The 23,406-nt window shown below is 33.1% G+C and overlaps 2 protein-coding genes and 1 non-coding gene across 8 annotated transcripts; 2 read left to right on the top strand and 1 right to left on the bottom strand.

Moving 5' to 3' along the window:
• Positions 1–497: 497 nt before the first annotated feature.
• On the bottom strand, positions 498–3,590 carry LOC109790370 (uncharacterized). Its single transcript, XR_014430570.1, has 6 exons — positions 3,429–3,590; positions 3,152–3,339; positions 2,450–2,566; positions 1,696–1,773; positions 1,124–1,604; positions 498–755 (listed from the first exon to the last, which is right to left on the bottom strand). It is a non-coding gene; the product is annotated as an uncharacterized LOC109790370 (transcript).
• Positions 3,591–7,675: 4,085 nt separating this feature from the next.
• On the top strand, positions 7,676–19,452 carry LOC109816467 (presequence protease 2, chloroplastic/mitochondrial). The gene is made up of 19 exons (XM_020381503.3): positions 7,676–8,004; positions 8,080–8,263; positions 8,342–8,516; positions 8,613–8,745; positions 8,824–8,894; positions 9,269–9,352; positions 9,624–9,714; positions 12,316–12,833; positions 12,913–13,077; positions 13,171–13,389; positions 13,944–14,071; positions 16,272–16,461; positions 16,562–16,645; positions 16,755–16,852; positions 17,360–17,624; positions 17,767–17,929; positions 18,193–18,373; positions 18,594–18,665; positions 19,083–19,452. The coding sequence occupies exons 1-19, from the start codon at positions 7,740–7,742 to the stop codon at positions 19,222–19,224; spliced, it is 3,228 nt and encodes a 1,075-aa protein (XP_020237092.1). The 5' UTR covers positions 7,676–7,739; the 3' UTR covers positions 19,225–19,452.
• A 1,266-nt stretch (positions 19,453–20,718) lies between these two features.
• Positions 20,719–23,196, top strand: LOC109816480 (B3 domain-containing protein Os01g0234100). Of its 6 annotated transcripts, none has more exons than XM_020381525.3 (7): positions 20,802–20,939; positions 21,008–21,094; positions 21,258–21,274; positions 21,344–21,530; positions 21,614–21,820; positions 22,109–22,214; positions 22,289–23,196. In XM_020381525.3, the coding sequence occupies exons 1-7, from the start codon at positions 20,916–20,918 to the stop codon at positions 22,945–22,947; spliced, it is 1,287 nt and encodes a 428-aa protein (XP_020237114.1). In that variant the 5' UTR covers positions 20,802–20,915; the 3' UTR covers positions 22,948–23,196. The 6 variants fall into 6 exon arrangements, with proteins under 6 accessions (XP_029130862.1, XP_082922591.1, XP_029130863.1 ...); XM_020381526.3 differs by having other exon boundaries at positions 20,803–20,939; positions 21,368–21,530; XM_029275029.2 differs by having other exon boundaries at positions 20,719–21,094.
• The last annotated feature ends 210 nt before the right edge of the window (positions 23,197–23,406 follow it).

The following is a 23,406-nucleotide window of genomic DNA, read 5'->3' as shown; positions in this document are numbered from 1 at the left end:
TAATAGTGCTTTTGAAATTAATTGATAAAGAATGAAGAATGATCAGTGAAAAAGATTATTTTCAGAGATCCAGTTAAAACACTTAATTGTAAACAATACTTGCATAGAAGCTGGCTTGAGTTGAGCTTTCAGGTCCCATACTGTAGACTGGAAATGTTTAGACAACCACATAAAAAAGATAAATTAAAACTAAAAATAATACTAAATCATTTTAAACTATAATTATATAAAGTATTAAAACTTGTTAATACTTTATAACATGAATTTTGCATCTGAGACATCACTTGGTGTGGTTACTGTAAGAGCATATAACATGGCAGGCAGATTCTTTAAAAATTACTTAAAGCTTGTGGACGCAGACGCAACACTATTCTTTCATTCTAATGTGGCCATGGAATGGTTAGTTTTAAGGATTGAAGCACTTCAAAATTTGACAGTCATCACTGCAGCTTTGTTGCTTATTCTAGCTCCTCAGGGATATATGTCTCCAGGTATAATTATATGAAATGTTAATTACCTCGGTAAGGTTTTGTGCATGCTATTAACAAGATAATATTTGAGCAGAATTTATTTTCAATCAAATATTCAGCACATGCAATAAAATCAGTGAAAGTGTTCTTTTTCTTCAACAGCTTCCCATTCTCATACCACTGCCTCCCCATTTCACCACCTCCACGTATATGAGCTATTGCATATATAAAACCCCGATCAAACAATGAGAGCCTTCCTGATTTGAAACTGGGATCTATGCATACCTGTTGACAATGTGAGGTCACTAAATTATAGATTCTAGATGGAAGAACGTATGTTACATAATTGAAAGTAATTGATTGGTTGGTTGTAATTATTGATAGGCTGGAGTCATTCTTAGTTTTTTATCCAAAAATGAAATTAACCAACTTGCATTGAAGTTTTACATCGGGCTAGATAGGCCAACCCTCATCATATGTGTGAGTAGTCCAACCCTTTTTTTGACTGAAATATGGAATGAAGAAAACTGTTGTGGCAAGCAAGAGATTTTGCGTGCCGTGCTAAATAAAAACAAACCAGATTTATAATCCAAGAAGGTATAAGTTTCTAAAATATGGACAATAACGAAAAAGATCAAGGCCAATATCCTTACCGGTGGCTTCTCCCCCTTTCTCAGCAATTCCACTATCTCAACTACTTGTAACAAGTCCCACATCGGGAAGGTCTCCTCACCAAGGAGACTTTATAAGGCGGGAGGTTCTCCAACCTCTTGGGCCGGCTTTTGAGGGATGGTTCCCCTCCTTAGCCTTATGCTCGTTACAATGGTGCTTTCGTTGAGAGCCAGCCAAATTGAGAAGGGCTACCCACGGAGGGTTCTGACCATCGGAGGGTTCTGACCGGCAAGAAGGCCGAGTGAAGTGCCGGTGAGTGAAGTACCGTGGAGTGCAGCCATCGAGGGCGCTGGCTTTCGAAGGGGGTGGTAATGTAACAAGTCCCACATCGGGAAGGTCTCCTCACCAAGGAGACTTTATAAGGCGGGAGGTTCTCTAACCTCTTGGGCCGGCTTTTGAGGGATGGTCCCCCTTTCTCAGCAATTCCACTATCTCAACTACTCTCTCTAGAGTTACATCTTCCTGGAATCGACATAAATATGACATGTTAGGATCCCCAAACACACAAAAAATAAAATATTAATAAAACGGAGAGGAAAAAAAAAAGACGAACATAGTAATTATAAGTATATCCCTCCGATCCATTTGAATAATCAGCCACTGTAATCATAGGAGCATTCACACAGCACCCCTGCAAAACACCAACAACTTCAATCATTCACTTATTGGTCAATCAAGAAAATTACCCTATTTGTAAACATTGTTAATTTGGGATTTTCACCGAAGCATCACAGTGACAAGCTGTGAGTAAAAAACTCAACGAAACAATGATGAGTATGATGAGTACTTGCATAGAAAACTATATGTACCAATGTAGTCATCATCACTGGTTAAATTGTGAAATTGCACTATTATATGATCTCACAGCCTTTTCCCAAGCTGGATCAAGCGTGAAAAATCGTTTAAAGTGGGATTGGACCAGGATTGTGGAATCAGATGATTTTCCTAGTCCTGCAAATTGGCTTTTCTGGGTCAGCAACCCAGTTCAGTAAAAAGCACATAGATTTTAGACAAACCATGTATGCCAACCAACAGAATGATGCTTTTAGCAAAAGGATGTACATGAAAATCTATAACAAGCACAAAAGGATTCATTAACTTTAGCAAAAGGCTTCATTATTCTACTTAGTACTTAATAGACACTATCTATGAGCACAATAACCCCAGTTCATTAACTCGCAATCTTGTGTGGAGCACCTTTTCCATTTGACAGGAGTACATGTGACCTGCTCAGAGAATCAGACATGGTCCTTTGATGTGTTTCAAGACACGCTAAAAAGAATACATCAGGCAGAAGGCAAACATACCACATTCATTGCAGAAACAGGGAGCCACCCTCCATGCTGCTGCTGGGCCAGATCCAAAAGAGGGATCACTGCAGATTGCTTATAGTTGGATGGATAGTGCGATAAAATCTCCTTGACCTGTAATTAGCACAGAATAAAATCATTAATTTTTTAAATATGATTATGGGCTAGATACCAGAAAGGATCACATTGAACTAAATATCCATAACTCGTGTAAACATCATGATATAGAACAAATCAATAAGGCATCAAATCATATCAGTCTACACTTTTTCAGAAAATAAAGAATAAAGCTAGTCACACAAAAGAGCAATAATATAGGGGCAAAATGAACAAAGCCGCAATAAATTGCGCCACAACACATGCTCAACGACTTTTCACGTCCGCCAATTTTTTTATGTCCAAACCAACACCAGATTCACTATTACAAAATATGTAATATAGAATATATAAGATGACAGAAGATGGTTAGAACCGTTAAAACTATATATTAATAGTAATCAAGCGTCAAATCAATACACGACCCCAAAAGTTTATACAGACAAAACACTGATAGCATTGAACTAATAGTCCTCAGCAGTGCCTATCGAAACATTTATGCATTTTGATAGCTCCGGTGAACTACATGATAATAAATGATGACAAAGAAGGTGGCCACATTTTAAGTTCGGGTTCTAAAATCCAAATGCGACGAAACATTACCTTTGCTTGGTTGGCATCGGATAATTCCCATGGGAGGTTAGGGTTGTTGTCCGGTGAGTCAAGGTGTTGTGCCAATAAAAAGTGGATGCATCAACAATCACAATCACGAAACGAAAATCTGAGAAAAATTGAAGCGAAAAACGAAGAGCACTTACGTAGTTCAGAGCGGTTGAGAAAGCCCTCGAAGGCTGAGAAATGGGAAAACCGAAGAATTAAAGAAACAATCAGAATTCGGAAACGGAAGCGAGAAAAAAAGATTGGGAAATGGACGGACAACCTGACGGAAAATTTTACGGATCTCGTTGAAACGTTTCGCGACAAGGCGTGCCAACATTTTCGAGGAGCTACACGAAACAGATCGCAGAGAGAGAAAGTAAAGAGGGTGAAGTGATGGGAATTGCACGCGTCTATAACCTGCATATAAGCACCTTAGTTGTGCAACGGCAAAATGTGTCTTCAATTCATATTTTAATAATCTAAGAATAAGTTTTTGAATTTTATTTTTATTTTTTTAAAAATAATATTTAAAAAAGTTAACATACAAGTATTTAAAGATTCTGGCGGTTTTAAGCAGACGAAAATATCATTTTTTGTGGCGGTTTCAAGTAAAAACCCCTGCTAATAACACATTTTTTGTAATGCAATAATATTATATAAAAGAAATATCCTCTTCTAGTATCTAGTTTTTAAAAAAAATTATACTCCTATATTTGTATTTTTATTTTTTTCACCAAGTAGATAAAATATGAAAAGAATGTATATAAAAAATAACAACTACTTTTTAAAAAAAATATCAATTATCAAATTATTTAAAGAAAATTATTTAATTATTTTTATGAAGATATAAATTGTCTTTTTCATTGTTTTTGTAAGACTCGAGTCTCTCTTCTCTTATCTTTTCATCTCTTCCACTCACTCAACTCCTTCATTCTCACTTCTCTCATTTTTTGCATTTCCTCAAAGGCTGAGCATTTTGGGTTGAAGGAGGTCCCAAGTTCCCAAAGTTGGAACATTCTCATTTTTCTTTGGCTTCTCTTCTTTTCTGCAAGCTTCTTCTTTCTCGGACATGGTGGAGCTAGGGTTGTGGAGTCAAAACTCATTCTTCTTCCTCGTTCATTCCGTGGTAGCTCGGAGTTCTTTCTTTGAAATGGGTTTTGAAGAGAAGTAGAAATGGGATGATTTTGAGCCGACTCTTTGTTGCATGTTATAGTTCTTGGTTGATTAGGGTTTTTTTGGGTAAAGAGGAGAAAAAATTATTGGTTTGATTTTGGGTTAGGGTGCATGTGATGCTTCAAGTGGTTTTTAAATGTTCTGTGTTGCTGGAAATGTTGGATTGTGGAAAAGTTACAGGTTTTGAAGGAAAAATCAAATAGGAGTTTTCTTTTTGAAGTTTTTGGGTTAGTCACGAGTGTGACTGGTTAGTCATAGTGTAATGGCGTCGCGACTATGATCTCCTCAAGTTTCAAAACATTGCTAAGACAGAATGAGTAACGGGCGTGAATGGTGAGTCACAGGTGTGATTGACTCTGTTTGATGATTTTCTTCAAAAAAAAAATTAAAAGGCTAATATTTATATTAAAATTGTTCACGTTGTAAATTCAAGTTGATTATATGTTGTAAGTTGATTTTTAGTTATTTTAAAGTTGTTTATTGAAGTTCATTATAAGTTGTAAAGTTGTATTGGGATGTATGTGGAAAAGTTGCTATGTTGTTAAAGTTGTATAGTTGTATAGAGAGTTGTCAAGTTGATATGCGATGTCTATTGTTGAAAGTTACTTTTAAGTTGTAAGTTGCCTTAAAGTTGTTTAGTTGTTTAAAGTTGTTGAAATTTAGATTTTGATGACGATAGTTGCTTAAATTGTTTATTCAAGATGTTATTATGTTGCTTATTGTTGTAAAGATGACTATTGTTGTAAAGTTAAGATGTTTATTGTTGTGAAGTTGACAAGTTGGGATATATGACTACGATATATGTCCTATGTTGAGATACATAGTACTAAGGTGATAAAGTTGAAAATTGTTTTTAAAGTTGAATCCCTTAGTACTATGTGGGCGGCATGGAAGTAGTCAATCCATGACATGGTTGAATGACCAATTTGAGTAAGGTATCTAGTTAGAGATGTAGTCTTTGACTAGATATTGGTGGGTGCATGATACTTGGAGGGCAATGGGTGGGCTAACTCCATATGTGGATTGGTGATGCAAGCCAAGGCTGTGGTAGGCCCGCATCCAAACCCTTCTGTCCTAACAGTAGTACTAAATTTTCAAGTCTAAGTGGCACACATAAGCAATCACCTATTGTTGTCTATACCTAATTCTCTTATGAGTTCCTAACGATGCCTATACCTGACCTGATTGAGATAGGTCAAACGTTGGATTCAGTAGAGTTTATGCCACCTAGACTGCTCAACCCCAGTTGTTAGAAATCTCCTAGTGGTATATGTGTGACGACGCATTAGTTAATGTTATATATCTATTGTTGTCTATGTTGTCATTTTAAAGTTGAAAGATATAAAGTTGAATGTTGAATTCTATTGTTGTTCATTTTATGTCAATGTTATTTTATGATGATTATTGCTGTGAACTTACCTTAACATGTTTTCTCTTGTAGATTTGAACTGTCATGACCATACTTTGTATGCAAGTAGATCAGGATTAGGTGGTGCTGTGAAAGGTTAGCGGATTCTGGTGAAACTCAGTAGGAGAGCTGAGGCTTTTGTTGTGAAAATTTTGTTGTAGATCGCCAGTCATTTTGTATAGAATATTACATTAAATTATCAATCTTATATATGTATAGGGGACATTAGTTGTTATTTCCTAGTATGTATATCACTATTTAATTATGATGTATTATTTGATGCATTGTGTATGATAAGGGAAATACATGTTAATATTTTTCCCTGATGCTATAGATTATGTGAGACATGACGGATCGTTATAGTTTTTTATAATAATATAGAAATTATAGTTTATACACTTCATATTTGTACAAATTATTACACTAGTTTTTTTTAAATGAATTAATATATTTATTTATTATTTTTTTATAATTTATTTTAACAAGTTTCATAATTTTGTTATTAAAATGAGTTTTGTTTTTATATCAATCATCTTTATCCAACAAAGCATTTGTATCATGTTCCAACTCAGCCTCAATTATTTGAGATTACATAAGCAACTTACCACAGATTCACAAAAGCCGGAACATGAATTGGGGAAAAAAATAGACCTAAAAAATTAAAAAATATATTAAAAATCAATTCTTATATATTAAATATCAACTTCTATCAATAATAATTTTAAAGATTTTTTCAATAAAAGAATTTATGAATTTTTGTAACTTTTTTATCTAAGTCATTTTTTATTTATTATATTTATTTATAAATTAAATATTAATATTTAAAAATAATTATTAATAGTTAATATTTTTTACAATATAAATTATTTATCATAAATTTAAAATACAATTTATATATTTAAATATAATATTTATATATACATATATTATTATAAATTTTAAATATATTATATTTAATGAACATATATGTATGTTGTACATATTAAAATATTAATAATTTTATTAAAATATTTCCTCTACATAAAATTTTTTGTGCAAATTGGAATCATCTATGATCTATAATTTTTTTGGTTGATCATCTATGATCTATAATTTATAATTATTATAAATTTTGTATACATATTTATTTTAATGTTTTTATCCCTTAATAATAAGAAATTTTTTTGTTATTAAATAATAAATTCTGAAAACAAAATAACTATATTCAAAGTAACTGTTAGTTACATTTAAAAAAAAACAAAATAACTGTTTCTCTTTTTTTCTACTTCTTTTTTTTACCTTTTATTTTTATTTTGTACTTTTTAAACACAAATAGATGAGTGTCTCTTTTTCTCTAATCTATTTATAATTTATAACCATTAATAAAAAAATATTTTTAAATAACTATTTTCATCTCTATTTTTTTTTCACTTTTTTTATTCAGTTATATAATAACTCTATATTATAAATAATAAAATACAATATATAATATAATATAATATAATATAATATAATATAATATAATATAATATAATATAATATAATTATCTGTGTAGTGTTAGAGATACAAAAATCCCTCTAGTAATCATAAGATGAATATTATTAACAAAACTTTTCATGAAAAGCTCCCTTTTGTAAAAGAAAAAAAAAATTTAGTTAACAATTTTTAGTTTTTACAAATATTTTTATGAGGTGCAATTTTATCCAACACATTTGGGGATACTATTTTATAAAAATGATTTTTTCTTCTAAATTGCAAGAATTATTAATATAGGTATAAAAAAATTACTTCATTTTTTAAGATAAAAAATAAATAGTAAAAAAATAGAATTAAAAAAAATCTGACTTGTTTTATTGATGGTTACTAAAAGCATATTAAATAAAAAAATTAAAATGTGAAGCATGAAGGTGATTTGATTTTTGTGGGTGTAGGGAAGGGAAGATAGTTTGGGTTTGGACTTTTTATAGTTTGATAAGTGGATTGTCTGTCCATCAATCCAATCTGAATTCTGGTGAGAAAGAGAAAGAGCGATGGAAAGGGCGGCACTGGTTCGTTGTCTGCCGTGCTCTTCTGTGTTATGCCGAAGATACTTACACCTGCGTCGTTCCTATGCCTATTCCTACGGCTGTTCTTCCATTCCCTTCTCAAGGCCTTCTCCCTCTCTCTCTCTGCCCCGCCGCCGCTCCTCCAGATTTCTCCCCTCTTCTTCCTCGCCCCTTTACTTCCGTAACAGGAGACACTTCTCTTCTCTCTCCCCTCGAGCTGTTCTATCGCCTTCTCCCTCTTCCTCTCCAGGTATGTCACCTCATGCTATTGCTAACCTTCCTTTTTTTACTTTTACTTTCATTTCAATCTTTTCCTCCCATTTAGGTTTTATCGAGGTCAAGGATGAAGTTGCCCATCAGCTGGGCTTTCAGAAACTTTCCGAGGAATTCGTTCCCGAATGCAAATCAAAAGCGGTGCTTTTCCGCCACATCAAGACCGGGGCTCAAGTCATGTCTGTTTCCAATGACGACGAGAACAAAGTCTTTGGAATTGTTTTCCGCACTCCTCCGTAATGCTTTACACTATACTTTAAACATTTACACCCAATGCAATAAATGGATTTGTTCACTTGTGTTCTGTTCTACAGGAAAGATTCCACCGGTATCCCCCACATCTTGGAGCACAGCGTATTATGCGGCTCACGGAAGTACCCTTTGAAAGAACCATTTGTTGAATTATTGAAAGGAAGCTTGCATACTTTCCTCAATGCATTCACCTATCCCGATAGGACATGTTACCCAGTTGCTTCCACAAATACCAAGGTCACTAAATTCAACACCACTCAATCTAATGCTTTGCTTCATATTTTATTCTGCACTACACCTACAACATTGACATCTTCCTTTTTTCCTAAACAGGATTTCTATAATTTGGTTGACGTTTACCTCGATGCGGTTTTCTTTCCCAGATGCGTGGAGGACTTTCAGATTTTTCAACAAGAGGGTTGGCACTTCGAGCTCAATGATCCTTCCGAAGAGATCACTTATAAAGGTTTCCAGGTCCTGCACCCATATTTTTGGACTCTTAAGCATTCAATCATTTCTAATGATCTTTTATTTGTTGTTCCAGGTGTTGTGTTTAATGAGATGAAGGGCGTCTACTCTCAACCAGATAATATACTTGGGCGGGCTGCTCAACAGGCTAGTTTTTTAATGGCTTGCTGGCCTTTCCTTATCTTTATGTATTTTGTATTCAGCTTTCTCCTTTTCCTATACATTTTTGGATGGTGGATGATGCTTTAAGCCTTCTCTTCATTTCATGATCTCTTTCCCGCTGACCTTTGTAAAAGTGTCTGACAATTTACTGTGCTGTCAGCATTGAGTTTTAAATTATGTAGATAGTTATCATCGCAATTTGTGAGATCCTGTCTCTGGAACCTGAAAGCATATCACATCCTCTAAATTCATTGAATTTGTCATTTTAAATTTTATACCGTAACTTGAAAGTAGCAATTAGAGGAGTTTTATGAAATTGTTTGATAACTTTATTTTGTTGCTTTTCATTATTAATACAGGCTCTTTTCCCAGACACCACCTATGGTGTTGACAGTGGAGGTGATCCTCGAGTTATTCCCAATTTGACATTTGAGGAATTTAAGGTTTGTCTTGAGAATCCTGTTAATAATTATGGTAGTGTGTAGAGATAGCACTAATTTTCACAAGAATTTTGTTTGTATTTTTAGTGGTTTGTGGCCACAAGCATTGTTTGATTTATGTAGTGTGATGGGAAAAAAATCATACGTCTGCATTTGGACCTAGGTGACATATTTACTTCCATATAGTCTACTGTAGATCTCCCATTAGCTATTGCAAATATTTAGTTTTTTTTTTATTAATTTAAGGCAGTTTCATTTTAAACTTAATTGACAGGAATTTCACCGCAAGTATTACCATCCTAGCAATTCACGAATATGGTTTTATGGAGATGATGATCCAAATGAGCGCCTCCGCATCCTGAGTGGTAATAAGATTTAGTTTAACTTGCTCCTTTAAATATAAAGGCTGAAATTGAGAGGAGTGACCTTGTTGTAATGCTCATGTAGATTCAAGTACTTGCTCCTGATTCAAATGAATAACTAAACCATGTGGCCTAACTCTTGGTTGAAACTCCAAACGCATTTTCTCTTTGCTATGACAATGCGAGGATATTTTTAGATGACCTTGGGGGAACTCTCAGTGCTCAGAAAAGGCCTTACTGTGTAATGGTCTTAGCCAAGCAAGTCGGCATCAGAAACCTATTACATTTCCCTTTGTTTGCAATTTTTATGCAATGGCAAGAAGGGTCTTTATAGTTAATGCCAAGGCTTGTTGCTCCCTCCTGCAGCCTTTCTCAATTATGAAAAATGAAGAATTCCGGGGATAAATTTTATTAATGAAATATCATTGTCTCTTTTTCAGACGATGTCTTATCCTTCCCCCTTAATTCTCTTCTTTCTTCTCTAATAATATTTCTTCTTTTATATAAACAAAAATTTAATACCTATTTGTGATGGTCTAAAAGGGAGGAATTTTTGTATTCTTTGTAATACACAGGTAAAGTAATAAATCTACATCTACATGTTAAACATACTGTTATCTCTTCTCAAATTACTCTATGACAACAATAAAAGTCACCCCATTTGGTGAGTTCACAATTATATGGATCAGATGATACCTTTTGGCTCAGTTAAATACCAAATCCTTAGAGGTATTATTCATCATGAAATCCCTCTTAACGTCCTCCAATGTCCTTCGAGGTCCCTCTCTTCTCTTTTCCATAGGACTAAACCATACAATCTACTCTCTTCACTGGTGCTTCCAGTTGCCTTCTTTGTATGTGTTTAAAACAGATTTTCTGTCTTTTTTTCCTCAAGTAGTGCCACTCCAATATCTTGTCGTATACAATCATTTTGTATCATGTCCGTTCTTGTGTGGCCAAAATCCATCTTAACATTCTCATTCTTGCTATTCCCACCTTTTTCTCTTTTCCCTTAAATGCCCAACATTCACTCCCACTCCCATAAATATTGACAAACTTATAGTAGTGCAGTACGACAAACCTTATAGTGAGCCTTGATGAATCCTATCCCAATATGAACGTTCTTAGTCTTGCTTCTTGGAGTTCGCATACTAAAGGTTGTCAAACTCAAGAGTTTACCTAAACTAGTGGAGGCTTCATAAACTTGACACATAAACTCGTAAGAGTTTACTTAATATTAAAAAATATTAAAATACCTATAAATACTGTTAGGATATAGAATAAAGGGAATTAGAATAGTTATTAGTTAGAAAGATATCATGGGCTAGGCCCATCACATCTATAAATAGGAGGTTCCTTGGTAGAGGGAAGGATTCAGATTTGTTCACATTTGTAAATTCAGCATTAGCTCTTTGTGAAAGGAGAAATCCTTTGTGAAGGGGAAACCCTTGGAGGAGATATTTCTCTCCTATTTTTTGTTCTTTTCAACATATTCAATAAAATCTTTCTTTTCTTTCTCTTTCCTAATTCTTGGTTCCTAACAAATACCATAATAACTCAACATTTCAACTCAATACTAAAGAAAAAATAGAAAACTACAACAATGAATTAGCAAAGTTTTGAAATACATTACTACTTATTAAGATCGAAATCATACTATATATTCTCTAACAAATATTTTCACTGATATTTGTTGAAAATAATAATGAGTATTAACAAATAATTTCCTTGTAATTATTAATTATTGTGTTTCCAGGTTCAGTATTAATAAAAATATGATGAAGAAAATGATGCTTTAGTAAAGATGGAAGAGGATTGCTAATATGCTATCATGTAGAATATTGTAAGGGAAAGGGAAATCTAAATCTTTATTAGAGCTTCCAAAGACGAGAATCCATCCATATTGAGATGCTGCATGGTAACCCTGGTATGGACGAGAATTCTGACATCGAGCACAGCCACAAACGTGCACATTGGAATCTCGACGTGAGCATACGATGGTCACCACAACCACAACTGCAAAAAAGGACCCTAATCCTCTGTTTTGATGGGGAACAAATATCCAAACACGAATCGCACCATTCTATTGTCATTTTGGGGCCTTTTTTCCCACCCGCATAGATGTGTTTAATCATGTCTAAAATCGCAATAGTGTACGATCCTACTCGAGCTTTCTCAACTTTGCGCGATTCTACTAAAAAACAAGTTTGCTTACAAGTTAAACAAGTTAGCCTTACTAAACATGTGCACTCGTGAGTTTTTACGAGTTAACACTTGAGTTTGACAACCATGCACATACTAGCAGTTACCTCATCATACATGAGGCAGTATTGAGTTCCCCTTTGATGATCCTAGTCCTTATTGTCCAAGAGCTTCCCTTATATTTCTGGATTATCTTTCTTCAGGACTTATATGTTTAACTTATATTTCTTCATTTGTAGCACTTGTTTTTCATGTTTTTATTTTTGCTGCTAACTAAAAGAATATTAATGACACGATTGGATTTTTTTTTTCTGTTTATGGTCAATATCTCTTGGACCAATTATGAAGGTTTCAAACTTGTAGCAATTGGCCTCTTACTTCTTCCTCTTCTCTGTTTTCCAGAATATTTAGACCTGTTTGATTCTAGTGTGGCCCCAGATGAATCAAGGGTTGAACCACAGACACTATTTTCAAAGCCAGTCCGGATTGTTGAGACATATTCTGCTGGTGAAGGGGGTGATTTGAAGAAGCACATGGTCTGTCTTAACTGGTTGCTCTCTGATAAGCCCTTAGACCTTGAAACTGAGCTAACACTAGGATTTCTGAATCACCTTCTGTTGGGCAGTCCTGCTTCACCACTGAGGAAAATTTTGCTAGAAAGTAGACTGGGTGACGCCATTGTTGGTGGTGGGGTTGAAGATGAACTACTCCAGCCTCAATTTAGCATTGGAATGAAGGGTGTTTCTGCAGATGATATTCATAAGGTAGAAGAACTGGTCACAAGTACATTTAAAAAGTTGGCAGAGGAAGGCTTCGATACAGATGCCATTGAGGCTTCTATGAATACAATTGAATTTTCTCTGAGAGAGAACAATACCGGGTCATTTCCCCGTGGCTTGTCCCTCATGCTCCAGTCCATTGTAAGATATGCTAAATTTTGTGGTTTTGAAAATGGGTATCCTTCTCTGATTGGGATTTTTACTTATTTTTTTTTTGTAGGGTAAATGGATTTATGATTTGAATCCCTTTGAGCCACTGAAGTATGAGAAGCCTCTTCAAGATCTAAAATCTAGAATAGCAAAGGAGGGCTCAAAATCTGTTTTTTCTCCTCTAATAGAGAAATTCATCTTGAACAACCCTCATCAAGTTACAGTGGAAATGCAGGTTCTTTATTACTTTGCCCTTAAAACTTATGTTAGAGTGAAGCCATTTTGCATTCAATATGTTATCGTTATCGATGAAAATATTCCTTTTCAGCCTGATCCTGAAAAAGCTGCTCGTGAGGAAGCCACAGAGAAACAGATATTGCAGAAAGTTAAAGCTAATATGACAACAGAAGATCTGGCGGAGTTAACCCGTGCTACTCATGAGCTTCGGCTTAAACAGGAAACTCCTGACCCGCCAGAAGCTTTGAAATCTGTTCCTAGCCTTTCTTTGCAAGATATTCCTAAAGAACCTATTCGAGTTCCCACTGAGGTTATTGCTAGTTCCTCCTGTGTATTTTTTTTAAACTCATTCTCATCCTTTCTGATTTTGTTGGGTTCACTTAGGAGAGACCCACCACATATTTTTTACAAATTTATTTTAATTATATATTTTAATGAAGTTAGATATTAATCTTCAGATTGAATAAAGGGTTGAGATTGATATTAATCTTTAGATTAAAAAGATAGATAAATAGGATATGATGCTAGTTTATCAGAGTCATTAGATCATAATAAAGTTAATGGTTCAGAATTGGTATAGCTCTTTTAGAACTACACCAGTGTCATTTTATTCCTCCCCATATAGTAACAAAAAGAAATGGAAAAAATGCAGTGAGATGAGGGCAAGGAGTTACATTCCCAAACATGAAACAACCCCAATTTTTCAAGTTAGGAAAACCCTGAACCTAGTCAAAGTGAGTTTTTTCTATCAAATTTGGGTTAGGGACGGAGAAGTACCTACATATTCAGTTTACTTGCGATGCCTATTGACATGTTTGTCTTATGTTCTATAGAGCTTCACAAGGATTTACATGCTAAATGTAGGTCGGGGATATCAATGGAGTAAAAGTTTTGCAGCATGATCTCTTCACCAATGATGTCCTTTACACCGAAATAGTATTCAACATGAATTCATTGAAGCAAGAGCTTCTTCCGTTAGTGCCACTGTTTTGGTAATTATACAACCTCTGGAATGTTTTACATTTTGTTTTAGTTCATCTATAGTTCGTAATTTATTTTCATTAAACAAGTTAGATTAGTACCACCTGCATAATTAATTTATTTCATGGAAACCAAAATAAATTTGTAGTTATTGTAAATATTGTCATTATCCTTCCTCGGTCTGGAGCTTAGTTATCAAAAAATCTTTATGTAAAAACTGGTTAGGGCATGAACATGTACTCCTGCCAAATTCTGTTATATTTTCTTTTTTGTTTTTACTCTTATTTAATCTACTTTTATGCGTCTGCGTTGTATTACTATTTATATAAGTATTGGACCATCAACTAAGGAGTTGGACATGAGGTAATGTGTTAAATCCATGGTTGAATTGTTCGGACAGTGTCCTAATTGGATCGTTGGTGGAAATGATTCTTAACTAAAATGTACTTCACGATCGAACCAGATTATTCTAAAGTGAAGCCTTAGGATATTGGTGCGAAAATAAAAAAAATAAGTATAGGATCATCATAACAGTAAGTTGACGAATATCATATTATTATAATACTAGAATAGTTAAAAATAAAAAAAATGGTAACAACTATTATGATATAAAGCAGGCTTAAATATGTCTTAAATCCTTACAAATATTGTTGTCTTGTTTTACTCCCTGTTCATTTTTTTGTCATTTGGATCGTGGACATTTCTTTCATGTTCTTCTATAGGCCTTATCACTAACTTTAGTTAGTTTAGTATTAAAATAGGTAACAAAATATAAAATATTAATTAAGGTAACAAAAACTATTTTAAATTAAGATAATAAAATTATTTTTACATGCATAATTAAATTATTTATTTATTATTTTATATCAATAATGTGATTATATATATTTGCTCTTAAAATTTATTTTTAATTTTTAATATGTTATGCACAGTAATTTTTATTACATTTAATTTTATTTATTTATTTTAATCAATATTTAATTTTATTTTTACTTTTTAAATTTTTTAGAATTGTATTTTTTTAAATTATTATAATTTGCTTATAACACAGTTTTATTAATATCTTACTTTTAATGTTGTTTTTAAATCTCATTTTATTTATTTTAAATGATTGAAGTATAATTTATTTATTTTTGATATATTACAAGTAATTATTTTGGCTCCAAAGATAAAAGTAATATATTAAAAATAAATTATAAGTGTTTCAGTAAATTATACTATTTTAAAAAATATAATGTTAAAAGTAAATTAGCAGATTAAAAAGTAAGAAGAATATTAAAAAAAATAATAAAAGTTATCATTCATAATATGTTAAAAATTAAGACTAAATTATTAATAAAGTTATATGTAATTATCTTATTTGTATAAAATAATATTACTTAATTAAATTATGCACGTAAAAATTATTTAATTATCTTAATTTAAAATATCATTTGTTACCTTAATTATCTTGATCAATATTCTATGTTTTGTGAATCATTTTATTGCTAAATTAACTGGAGTTAGTGATATAGATTAAAAGAGAACACTAAGAAATGTTAAGGATGTAAAAATGACAAAAAAAAATTACAATGACTAAAACAAGATAGAGCAATATTTGCAAAAACTAAAAACATATTTAAGCCTATAATATATTATCATAAAATAATATTTTCTGCTACAGTATAATAATTTTTTTATTTAAATAATTATTTATATAATTGCTTTAATATTTTATTAAAAATATTAAGACAATTTTTTAATTATCTGGATAAATTTTAATATTTTATTATAACAAATATTATATAATGGTGTTATTGTTTTATTTTCACAACATAAAATAATAATGTTACTATTTTATTGTTAACAATAAATCTTCCTAAATTACTCAGTAAGATTGTGAGCATCAGTAACGACCTTTTTTATATTATCGTTTAGTCCCTAAATTTGCAAAATGTCATTCTCTTTAGTCCTTAAAACTTGTAAAAAAAATGAGCTGGAAAAGGACTGGAATGACTGTTTACGAAGTCTTGGATTAAAAGAAAGTTTAGAAAGGTCAGAGACTAAACTGATTGATGCTTACAATCTAAAAGACTCAGCTGAGGATTTACTAAAACTTTTTTTCCCTTTTGATGTTTATTCTTCTATTCCTCTTCATGTGTATATCAAAAGCATCCTCTTGACAGATAAATATCAAGCTTTGTAGTCTGTAACTCATGTTATTTTTGACAGCCAATCATTGTTGGAGATGGGAACAAAGGACCTGACTTTTGTCCAATTAAACCAATTAATTGGGAGAAAAACTGGAGGAATATCAGTTTATCCATTCACATCATCAGTCCGGGGCAAGGAAGATCCATGCAGTCACATGGTTGTTAGAGGCAAAGCCATGGCTGGACATATTGAAGACCTTTATGACTTGGTACTTAAATTTGTTTAAAAGTTTCCCGTTTCAACCCACTGATTAGCCAAAATATTTCTATCGTGGTCATGTAAAGCCTAATTTCATGCTGCTGCTTTAGGTTAATTCTGTTCTTCAAGATGTCCAATTTACAGACCAACAGCGGTTCAAACAATTTGTTTCCCAGAGTAGAGCAAGAATGGAGGTAATTATCAAAATGTTTCATGTAGAGAGAGGACAAAATGATAAAAAGGTATGACATGCGCTAATGCGCCTCTACTAATTATCTATATTGTGCATCTGTCTATTGTCAGAACCGGTTAAGAGGAAGTGGTCATGGAATTGCAGCTGCAAGGATGGATGCAAAACTAAATGCAGCAGGTTGGATGTCAGAAAAGATGGGAGGTCTCAGGTTGGAAAATCTAAATACTCTAATGATTTATTGTGGGGGTGCATTTATAGATAATTCTTTTTAGTTGTATCCATTCTTGTCATATTAAATGCTTCTTGTAATATTCATTTTATTTATAGTTGTTTAATACTACTTTTGTAGTTTAGTAGAAGAATTCATAATTATTTCATTGATTAATTGGAGTTGCAAAGGATGATAAAATTGGCAGAGTTGGTAAGAATCTCTAACCAAAATGATTACAACTCAAACTAGTTGGTAAGGGAAAATAAAACAAAAGTTAAGGTTGAGATCAGATGAATCTGATCTTATTATGTCCTAAGTTTCTAGAAGAATTATTTAGATTTTGAATAGAAAAAAATCCAAACAACTTTGACACTACTATTATTTGTTAAAAGGATTGAATTTTCATGATTGTCCTTTTTATTCTACTTTTAGGTTTATTATTGTAACAGTACAGGAGTATAATTTCTGCTGAGTACTTCTATTTTTCTTGATTATTCTTTCTAGTTACCTAGAATTCCTCCGAACTCTTGAAGAGAGAGTTGATCAAGATTGGGCAGATATCTCATCATCTCTTGAGGAGATTCGCAAATCTGTTTTTTCCAAGCAAGGCTGCTTGATAAATGTCACTGCTGATAGGAAAAATCTTGCTAACACAGAAAAAGTTGTGAGCAAATTTGTTGATATGCTTCCTACTAGCTCTCCCATTGCAACAACTGCTTGGAATGTTAGACTTCCATTAACAAATGAAGCTATCGTGATTCCTACTCAGGTAAGATAATTTTATTTTGTCATCCTTTGTATACATATTTTTCTGTTGTGCGCAGAGTGTAATTGTCTTTGATCCTGTATTTTTTTATTTTTCCTGTTACAATTGTGTTTCTGTCAACATATCATGGTGTTTCCTTCGATAGGTTAATTACGTTGGAAAAGCAGCCAACATTTATGATACTGGTTATCAGCTTAACGGGAGTGCATATGTTATTTCCAAATACATTAGCAATACATGGTTGTGGGATCGTGTACGAGTTAGCGGCGGAGCTTATGGAGGTTTCTGTGATTTTGATACTCACTCAGGTAAGTTGTATTATATTTAACCTTGGGCATAATTACTGAAAGAGTTTATTTTTATATGCTGTCAGTTTGATCTTTACATTATCAACCGACAATAAATCATCTTCTGTATGACTTTTAAAGAGCTTGTTATAAACAGCAATAATTTTACCATTCATAGCAATCTGATATAGGATAACAGTATAAACAATCTATACATTGTTAGTGTATTCTAATTAAGTTTTTATTTAGAAGCATTCATGCAATCTTACCTTTTTTGTTTGTAGGAGTGTTCTCCTTCTTATCGTATCGTGATCCCAATTTGCTGAAGACGCTTGATGTGTATGATGGAACTGGCGATTTCTTGAGAGAACTACAAATTGATGACGATACTTTAACAAAAGCCATAATTGGAACCATTGGGGATGTAGATGCCTATCAGCTTCCTGATGCCAAAGGTTATAGTAGGTATGTCTACGAGATAATTAATTCTTTCGGTGCCCGTTTTCTGTGGATATTTGGTTCCTTTGCATCCCATTAACAAAAATCACATAGACTAGACACACACACTCTAAGCAGGATTAATTGCTGAATTAATGAATTATTAGTGATTGCTTCTAAACGTGCAATTATTGTTGATTTTCTTATTGTAGTTGCAAACTGTGCTTTCTTTTCATTTCATTTGCAGTATGTTGCGGTACTTACTGGGTATCACAGAGGAAGAAAGGCAAAGGAGACGTGAGGAGATATTATCTACTAGGTAAATCTGATAGATGATTAATGCATGATCTACTTTTTATGAATATATGCAGTCATCTGATCAGTGGCTATTGATGAAGCAAAATATGTTGTCTGCTCTCAATACGTCTCTCTCTCTCTGGTCAAACGATTTTCTGATCTGGAATCAATTTAAATTTTATCACGGCTGATTTTTTGTGTCCCTTTCGTTCGATGATATTGTTTGCATGTAGTTTTGCTGCTCTAGAGACTAGTCTTCCTGAATTTGTTGTGTTGAGACATTTTATGCCTCCTTATTGTCCTTGGATTTTGTTAACCCCTTATGGCAAAAGGACTAATGAATCAAAAGAATATCGGTGCCTTGACATATTCCCACTGAATTTGATCTTCTGAACTTCCAATCCGTTTGTTCTAATTCGGTTTTATATTTCCCCGCCAGTTTGAAGGACTTCAAACATTTTATGGATGCAATGGAAGCAGTTAAGGATAAAGGGGCTGTGGTTGCAGTGGCATCTCCAGAGGATGTAGATGCAGCTAACAAGGACCGGCCCGACTTCTTTCAAGTGAAGAAAGCCCTTTAATTTCAGTATTTATTCTGCATGGATTACAAATTGTAACTTTTCTTCATTCCCTATAATGTAGAATATAATACCTCCTTGAATGGAGGTTACATTACGTCAATTCACTTTTAATTAAGAATCGAGAGTAGCACGTAGGTAAAGGTAATTAAATCAATCCATTATTTATGTTGTATGAATTCCAATCGTGATTTTTTTTTTTTATTTATATAAGATTAGATTACAATGACATTCTCTAGGCTTCATGAAATTGCAAGTACACTTCCTGAGTTTTCTATTATTATACTAACTCTACTTTGAAAAATATTATACCAACACATTCTAGATGTTGTACAAATTCTTTTTAATTATTTGAAAAAATATTATACCGTGTCTTCCATAAGAGGTTGCTATAAACATTAAAAAAAAAAAAAACAGGGTGGGATATATTTTATCTCACCAAGCTTCATTAATGTTGGAGCAATTTACGCTTTCAATAATTGATTTTTCCTAAATTTTGAATTTTAAATCCCTTCTCTAAACTGAACCTAATCCAGCTTTTATTTAATTCATTCTTGTTTTAATTTTAATTATGTAGTGATAGTTGCCGACTCCAACGCCCACTACATTGCCGCTGTCTCCGCCGCCACCCCGCCATCACCTTCCACCGCTTCCCCTCTGCCTCCTCCCCTCCTCCGTCTCCTCCCTTTCCACACCTCCTCTCCCTCGAACCCTCCTGCCACAGCATGCACAACGTTGTGTTGCACTCTAAACCCTAAACGAAAAAAAATAATCAAAATTGGCCGCCTGAAATTTGGTGTCCTCAAAAATTGAATTTCGACAATCCATGCTGGCGAGAAAGGAGTCAAAGGACACAATGAATGTCAGAATTTGGTTCCTCAAACCGAATTCTGACCTTAAACAGTGAAGGATATTACTTGGATAAATAATGTATACAGAGTGTTATTTTAATTTTTTTTATATAAAAATAATAATACAGTAAAAATTTGGCTTATCATTTTATCAAATATGAAAAATGGGAAACAATTATTTTTGTTTTGCTACTTTATGAATGAATGATGTCAAAGATTGGGAGTCCAATAACTTATGAAGTTATATATATTGGATTCAAAAAATTTAACAACTTTTAAATTATGTAAAAGTTAAAAATAATGATACATAATATTCAAAATTAATAAATAAAGACATCAATCACTACACTCACATATTTTGTTTATATCATACATTTAACAGTTAGAAACTTAGTTATTAAATAAAAATCACATCTTTCAAAATAAATCTTTTTAAAAAATTAGTATAAATTATCAAATATCTTATAGAATTATAGATGAATTTATAAACTAAAGTGCATGAATCTTATTCGTAGTTTTTTTTTTTTTTTTACTTACAAATCTATTGATAGATAATATTTTGGAATGGACAAACTAAAATATGAACATTTTTAGTGAATTTGCTTTTGTCTTGGCTGCTCATTTTGTTGATTGACAAAGGTAGAAAGGAAAAAGAAAAAAGAAAAAAAAGGAACAAGTGTTGCAACTAGAAGAAGCATGGCATTTGAATTTTTGGTTCTCCACCACATTAACGTTGCTATTATAATAATAATATAATATAATGATATAAAATTATAGATTGTGTTCTTATGGTAGCGGTACCCACACCCTTACTCTCAATCTCAAAAGCCTTCATTCTCAGTCATGGATGTAGCTCAAAACTCAAAGGTTTCCCTGCCAACTATGTATTAATTTCTTTCTTCCTCTGTTTTATTTATTACTTATTTTTATTGCAGGGGAAGAAGAAAGGTAGGCCAGCAAAGAAGGAAATTTTGTTTAGAAAAGAGACGTTGGGATTGAGCCTAGCAAATCCAGGAAAGCAAGTGAGTATCTATTTGTGTTACTCATTTTTTGGAAATAAAATGCAGTAGTGTTGTTTCCTGGTATAATTATCCGCGCTAGTTAGTTAGTAAAAAAGGAAGAGTTTGAGATGAGATATGTTACTGATGCTTGTTTGTTTGAAATTTGAATCTTGAACATGAACAGGCTAATCCCCAAAAAAGGTGAGTTAATTTTACCCTTCTACTTTTGGTTTTGGTTTTGGTCTCTCTCTAAAAGTAGAAGACAGACAGACTTGTAATAGTCATTGCATTTAGACGAAAGAGAGATGGCATTGTCATTGATGGTCCATGTAATACTACTCAAGCTCACTCTACTACTTACCAACGTGCAAAAGAGGTTCAAGCTACCCTATCTCCTCTATTCCCAAGCCTTATTAAATCCATGCTTCCATCTCATGTAACCGGAGGCTTTTGGCTTGTAAATTCTCACTTCACTTTTTCCATTTACTACAATCATCATCATTATTATTATTATTCACCATGTTATTCAATGTCGATCAGGGTCTTCCCACAAAATTCTGTCAGCTGCATATGCCCAAGGTTGATACTATCTTTTCTTTGGAGGATGAAAGTGGGCAACTTTATGAAACCAAATATCTTACTCAAAAGGCAGGCTTAAGTGGTGGATGGAGGGGGTTTTCCATGGCTCATAACTTACTTGAGATGGATGTTTTAATATTTCACTTGGTCCAACCTTCCAAGTTTAAGGTAATTGTTTGATTTATCATAGAAATTTTGTGTTAAACTTTGTTTCAATACAATATGTGCAAGTATTATGAATTGAAAGGATAATAATAATAAGGATTTGAAGTTTTGAAAAGTTGTGCGACTTCATACACCGCAAAATAAATCCTTTATTTCAATACATTTATGCTTTGTTATGGATTTTAATAAGAAACAAAGGAATGAATGAAGAAAAATAAAATATACCTTCTGGTTCCTGCTAATTTATACTAGTTTTCCAAGTTGTAATCTTCAATATCTCGATGTTCACAGGTGTACATCATAAGATCTCAGGGATCGGATGAAGTGGATGGTGCTCTGGGTCTTCTTAAGTTAGATGAATGTAGAAAACAAACGGATGAAGTGAATGGTGTTCTCGGTAAGTGGTCGTTGTCTATGTTATGTCTTGTAAAAAAGCAGAAATTAAGTTTACTGAGTCATTTCATTTCTCAGATACTACTGAAGGAAATGATCATAAGAATAGCGAGATGGTTTTTGGTGCTAATGTATCTCAATTAGATGAGGTTGAAAATACTAGTGAAGATCTAGTCTCTGGAATTAAATTTTCAGAATCTGTTGTCAGTTTCAAGCAAGTGAATGGTGTGGAGAATTTCAGGATTGTGGTGAATGGTTTGGTTATTGATTCAGAGTTATCCCAATATGATAGAGGCAAGTATTATGAGCTGTGTTTGAGCCAGGGGTCGTTTCTTCATGAGCAGCTTTTTGAGGGTCTTAACTCTAAACTGGCGGCTGGAATAATCTCTGAGACCATTAACATTGCAGATGCCATTAAAGGCAGCAACCTTACAACCTCTCCAGATGGTTTTGCCATATGGGACAAAACTCTGAAAGCCTTTGGGACCATGGGTATGAACGTCGGCTTCTTGCTCAATCGGCTAGACCAGCTCATGAAACTAGCTTTGAAATTGATGAGGTACAAAGAGGTAATACTTGAAAGGGACCGTGCTGAAGAGGAGTTGAAAGCTCTGGAAGCAAAACTAGTGCAAGTAAAACAAACCATAAATAGACTTGACCAAGAGACCGACATACAACGTATGCACCCTGATAGGCTCAAGACTATGTTCCAACAATTGGCTCATGCTCCTTGGTAATGTTAGACAATCAAAGTTGTTGTTTTGGATTAGGATAATGAGAGAGGGTAAGATATTTTGTTATTTTGAAGGACACCTAAAACTAGTTCTCTTTTCTCGTTCCAACTTTACCCTTTTTCAGTTTATTTTATGAACCACTGCTAGCACGGCACTGTTTTATAGATAATGTGACTGCAAATTTGATGCATAACTGTTTTATATGTACGTACTTATAGATGGTTATATTTTACTGAAAATATGTTAGTAGTTGCTTTTAAGATACTAGTAAAGGGGATCTTTTTTACAATACAGGGTATATTAAATGTGAAAACAGGGACATAATCCAAAAGATAGTAATTGATGTTATCTTTGATATTTAAATGATATGTAAATTAAAAAATAAATAAATAACTATTACGGACAGTTTAAGATAGATAATCCTTTACATATATAAAGTAGAATAACTATGTTGCACAACAC

This window comes from Cajanus cajan, chromosome 11 (assembly GCF_000230855.2).
Source record: "Cajanus cajan strain Asha chromosome 11, NIPB_CcT2T_4, whole genome shotgun sequence".
Lineage (NCBI taxonomy): Eukaryota > Viridiplantae > Streptophyta > Magnoliopsida > Fabales > Fabaceae > Cajanus > Cajanus cajan.
This window is presented reverse-complemented; position numbering and strand designations above follow the sequence as displayed.

Coding starts and splice junctions, on each gene's coding strand:
- LOC109816467 (XM_020381503.3), top strand. CDS start 7,740: ATGGAAAGGGCGGCACTGGTTCGTTGTCTGCCGTGCTCTTCTGTGTTA. Junction 8,895..9,268: donor TTGGGCGGGCTGCTCAACAG/GCTAGTTTTTTA, acceptor TTATTAATACAG/GCTCTTTTCCCAGACACCAC. Junction 14,072..16,271: donor CCGTTAGTGCCACTGTTTTG/GTAATTATACAA, acceptor TATTTTTGACAG/CCAATCATTGTTGGAGATGG.
- LOC109816480 (XM_029275029.2), top strand. CDS start 20,861: ATGGTAGCGGTACCCACACCCTTACTCTCAATCTCAAAAGCCTTCATT. Junction 21,531..21,613: donor TAACCGGAGGCTTTTGGCTT/GTAAATTCTCAC, acceptor AATGTCGATCAG/GGTCTTCCCACAAAATTCTG. Junction 21,821..22,108: donor TCCAACCTTCCAAGTTTAAG/GTAATTGTTTGA, acceptor CGATGTTCACAG/GTGTACATCATAAGATCTCA.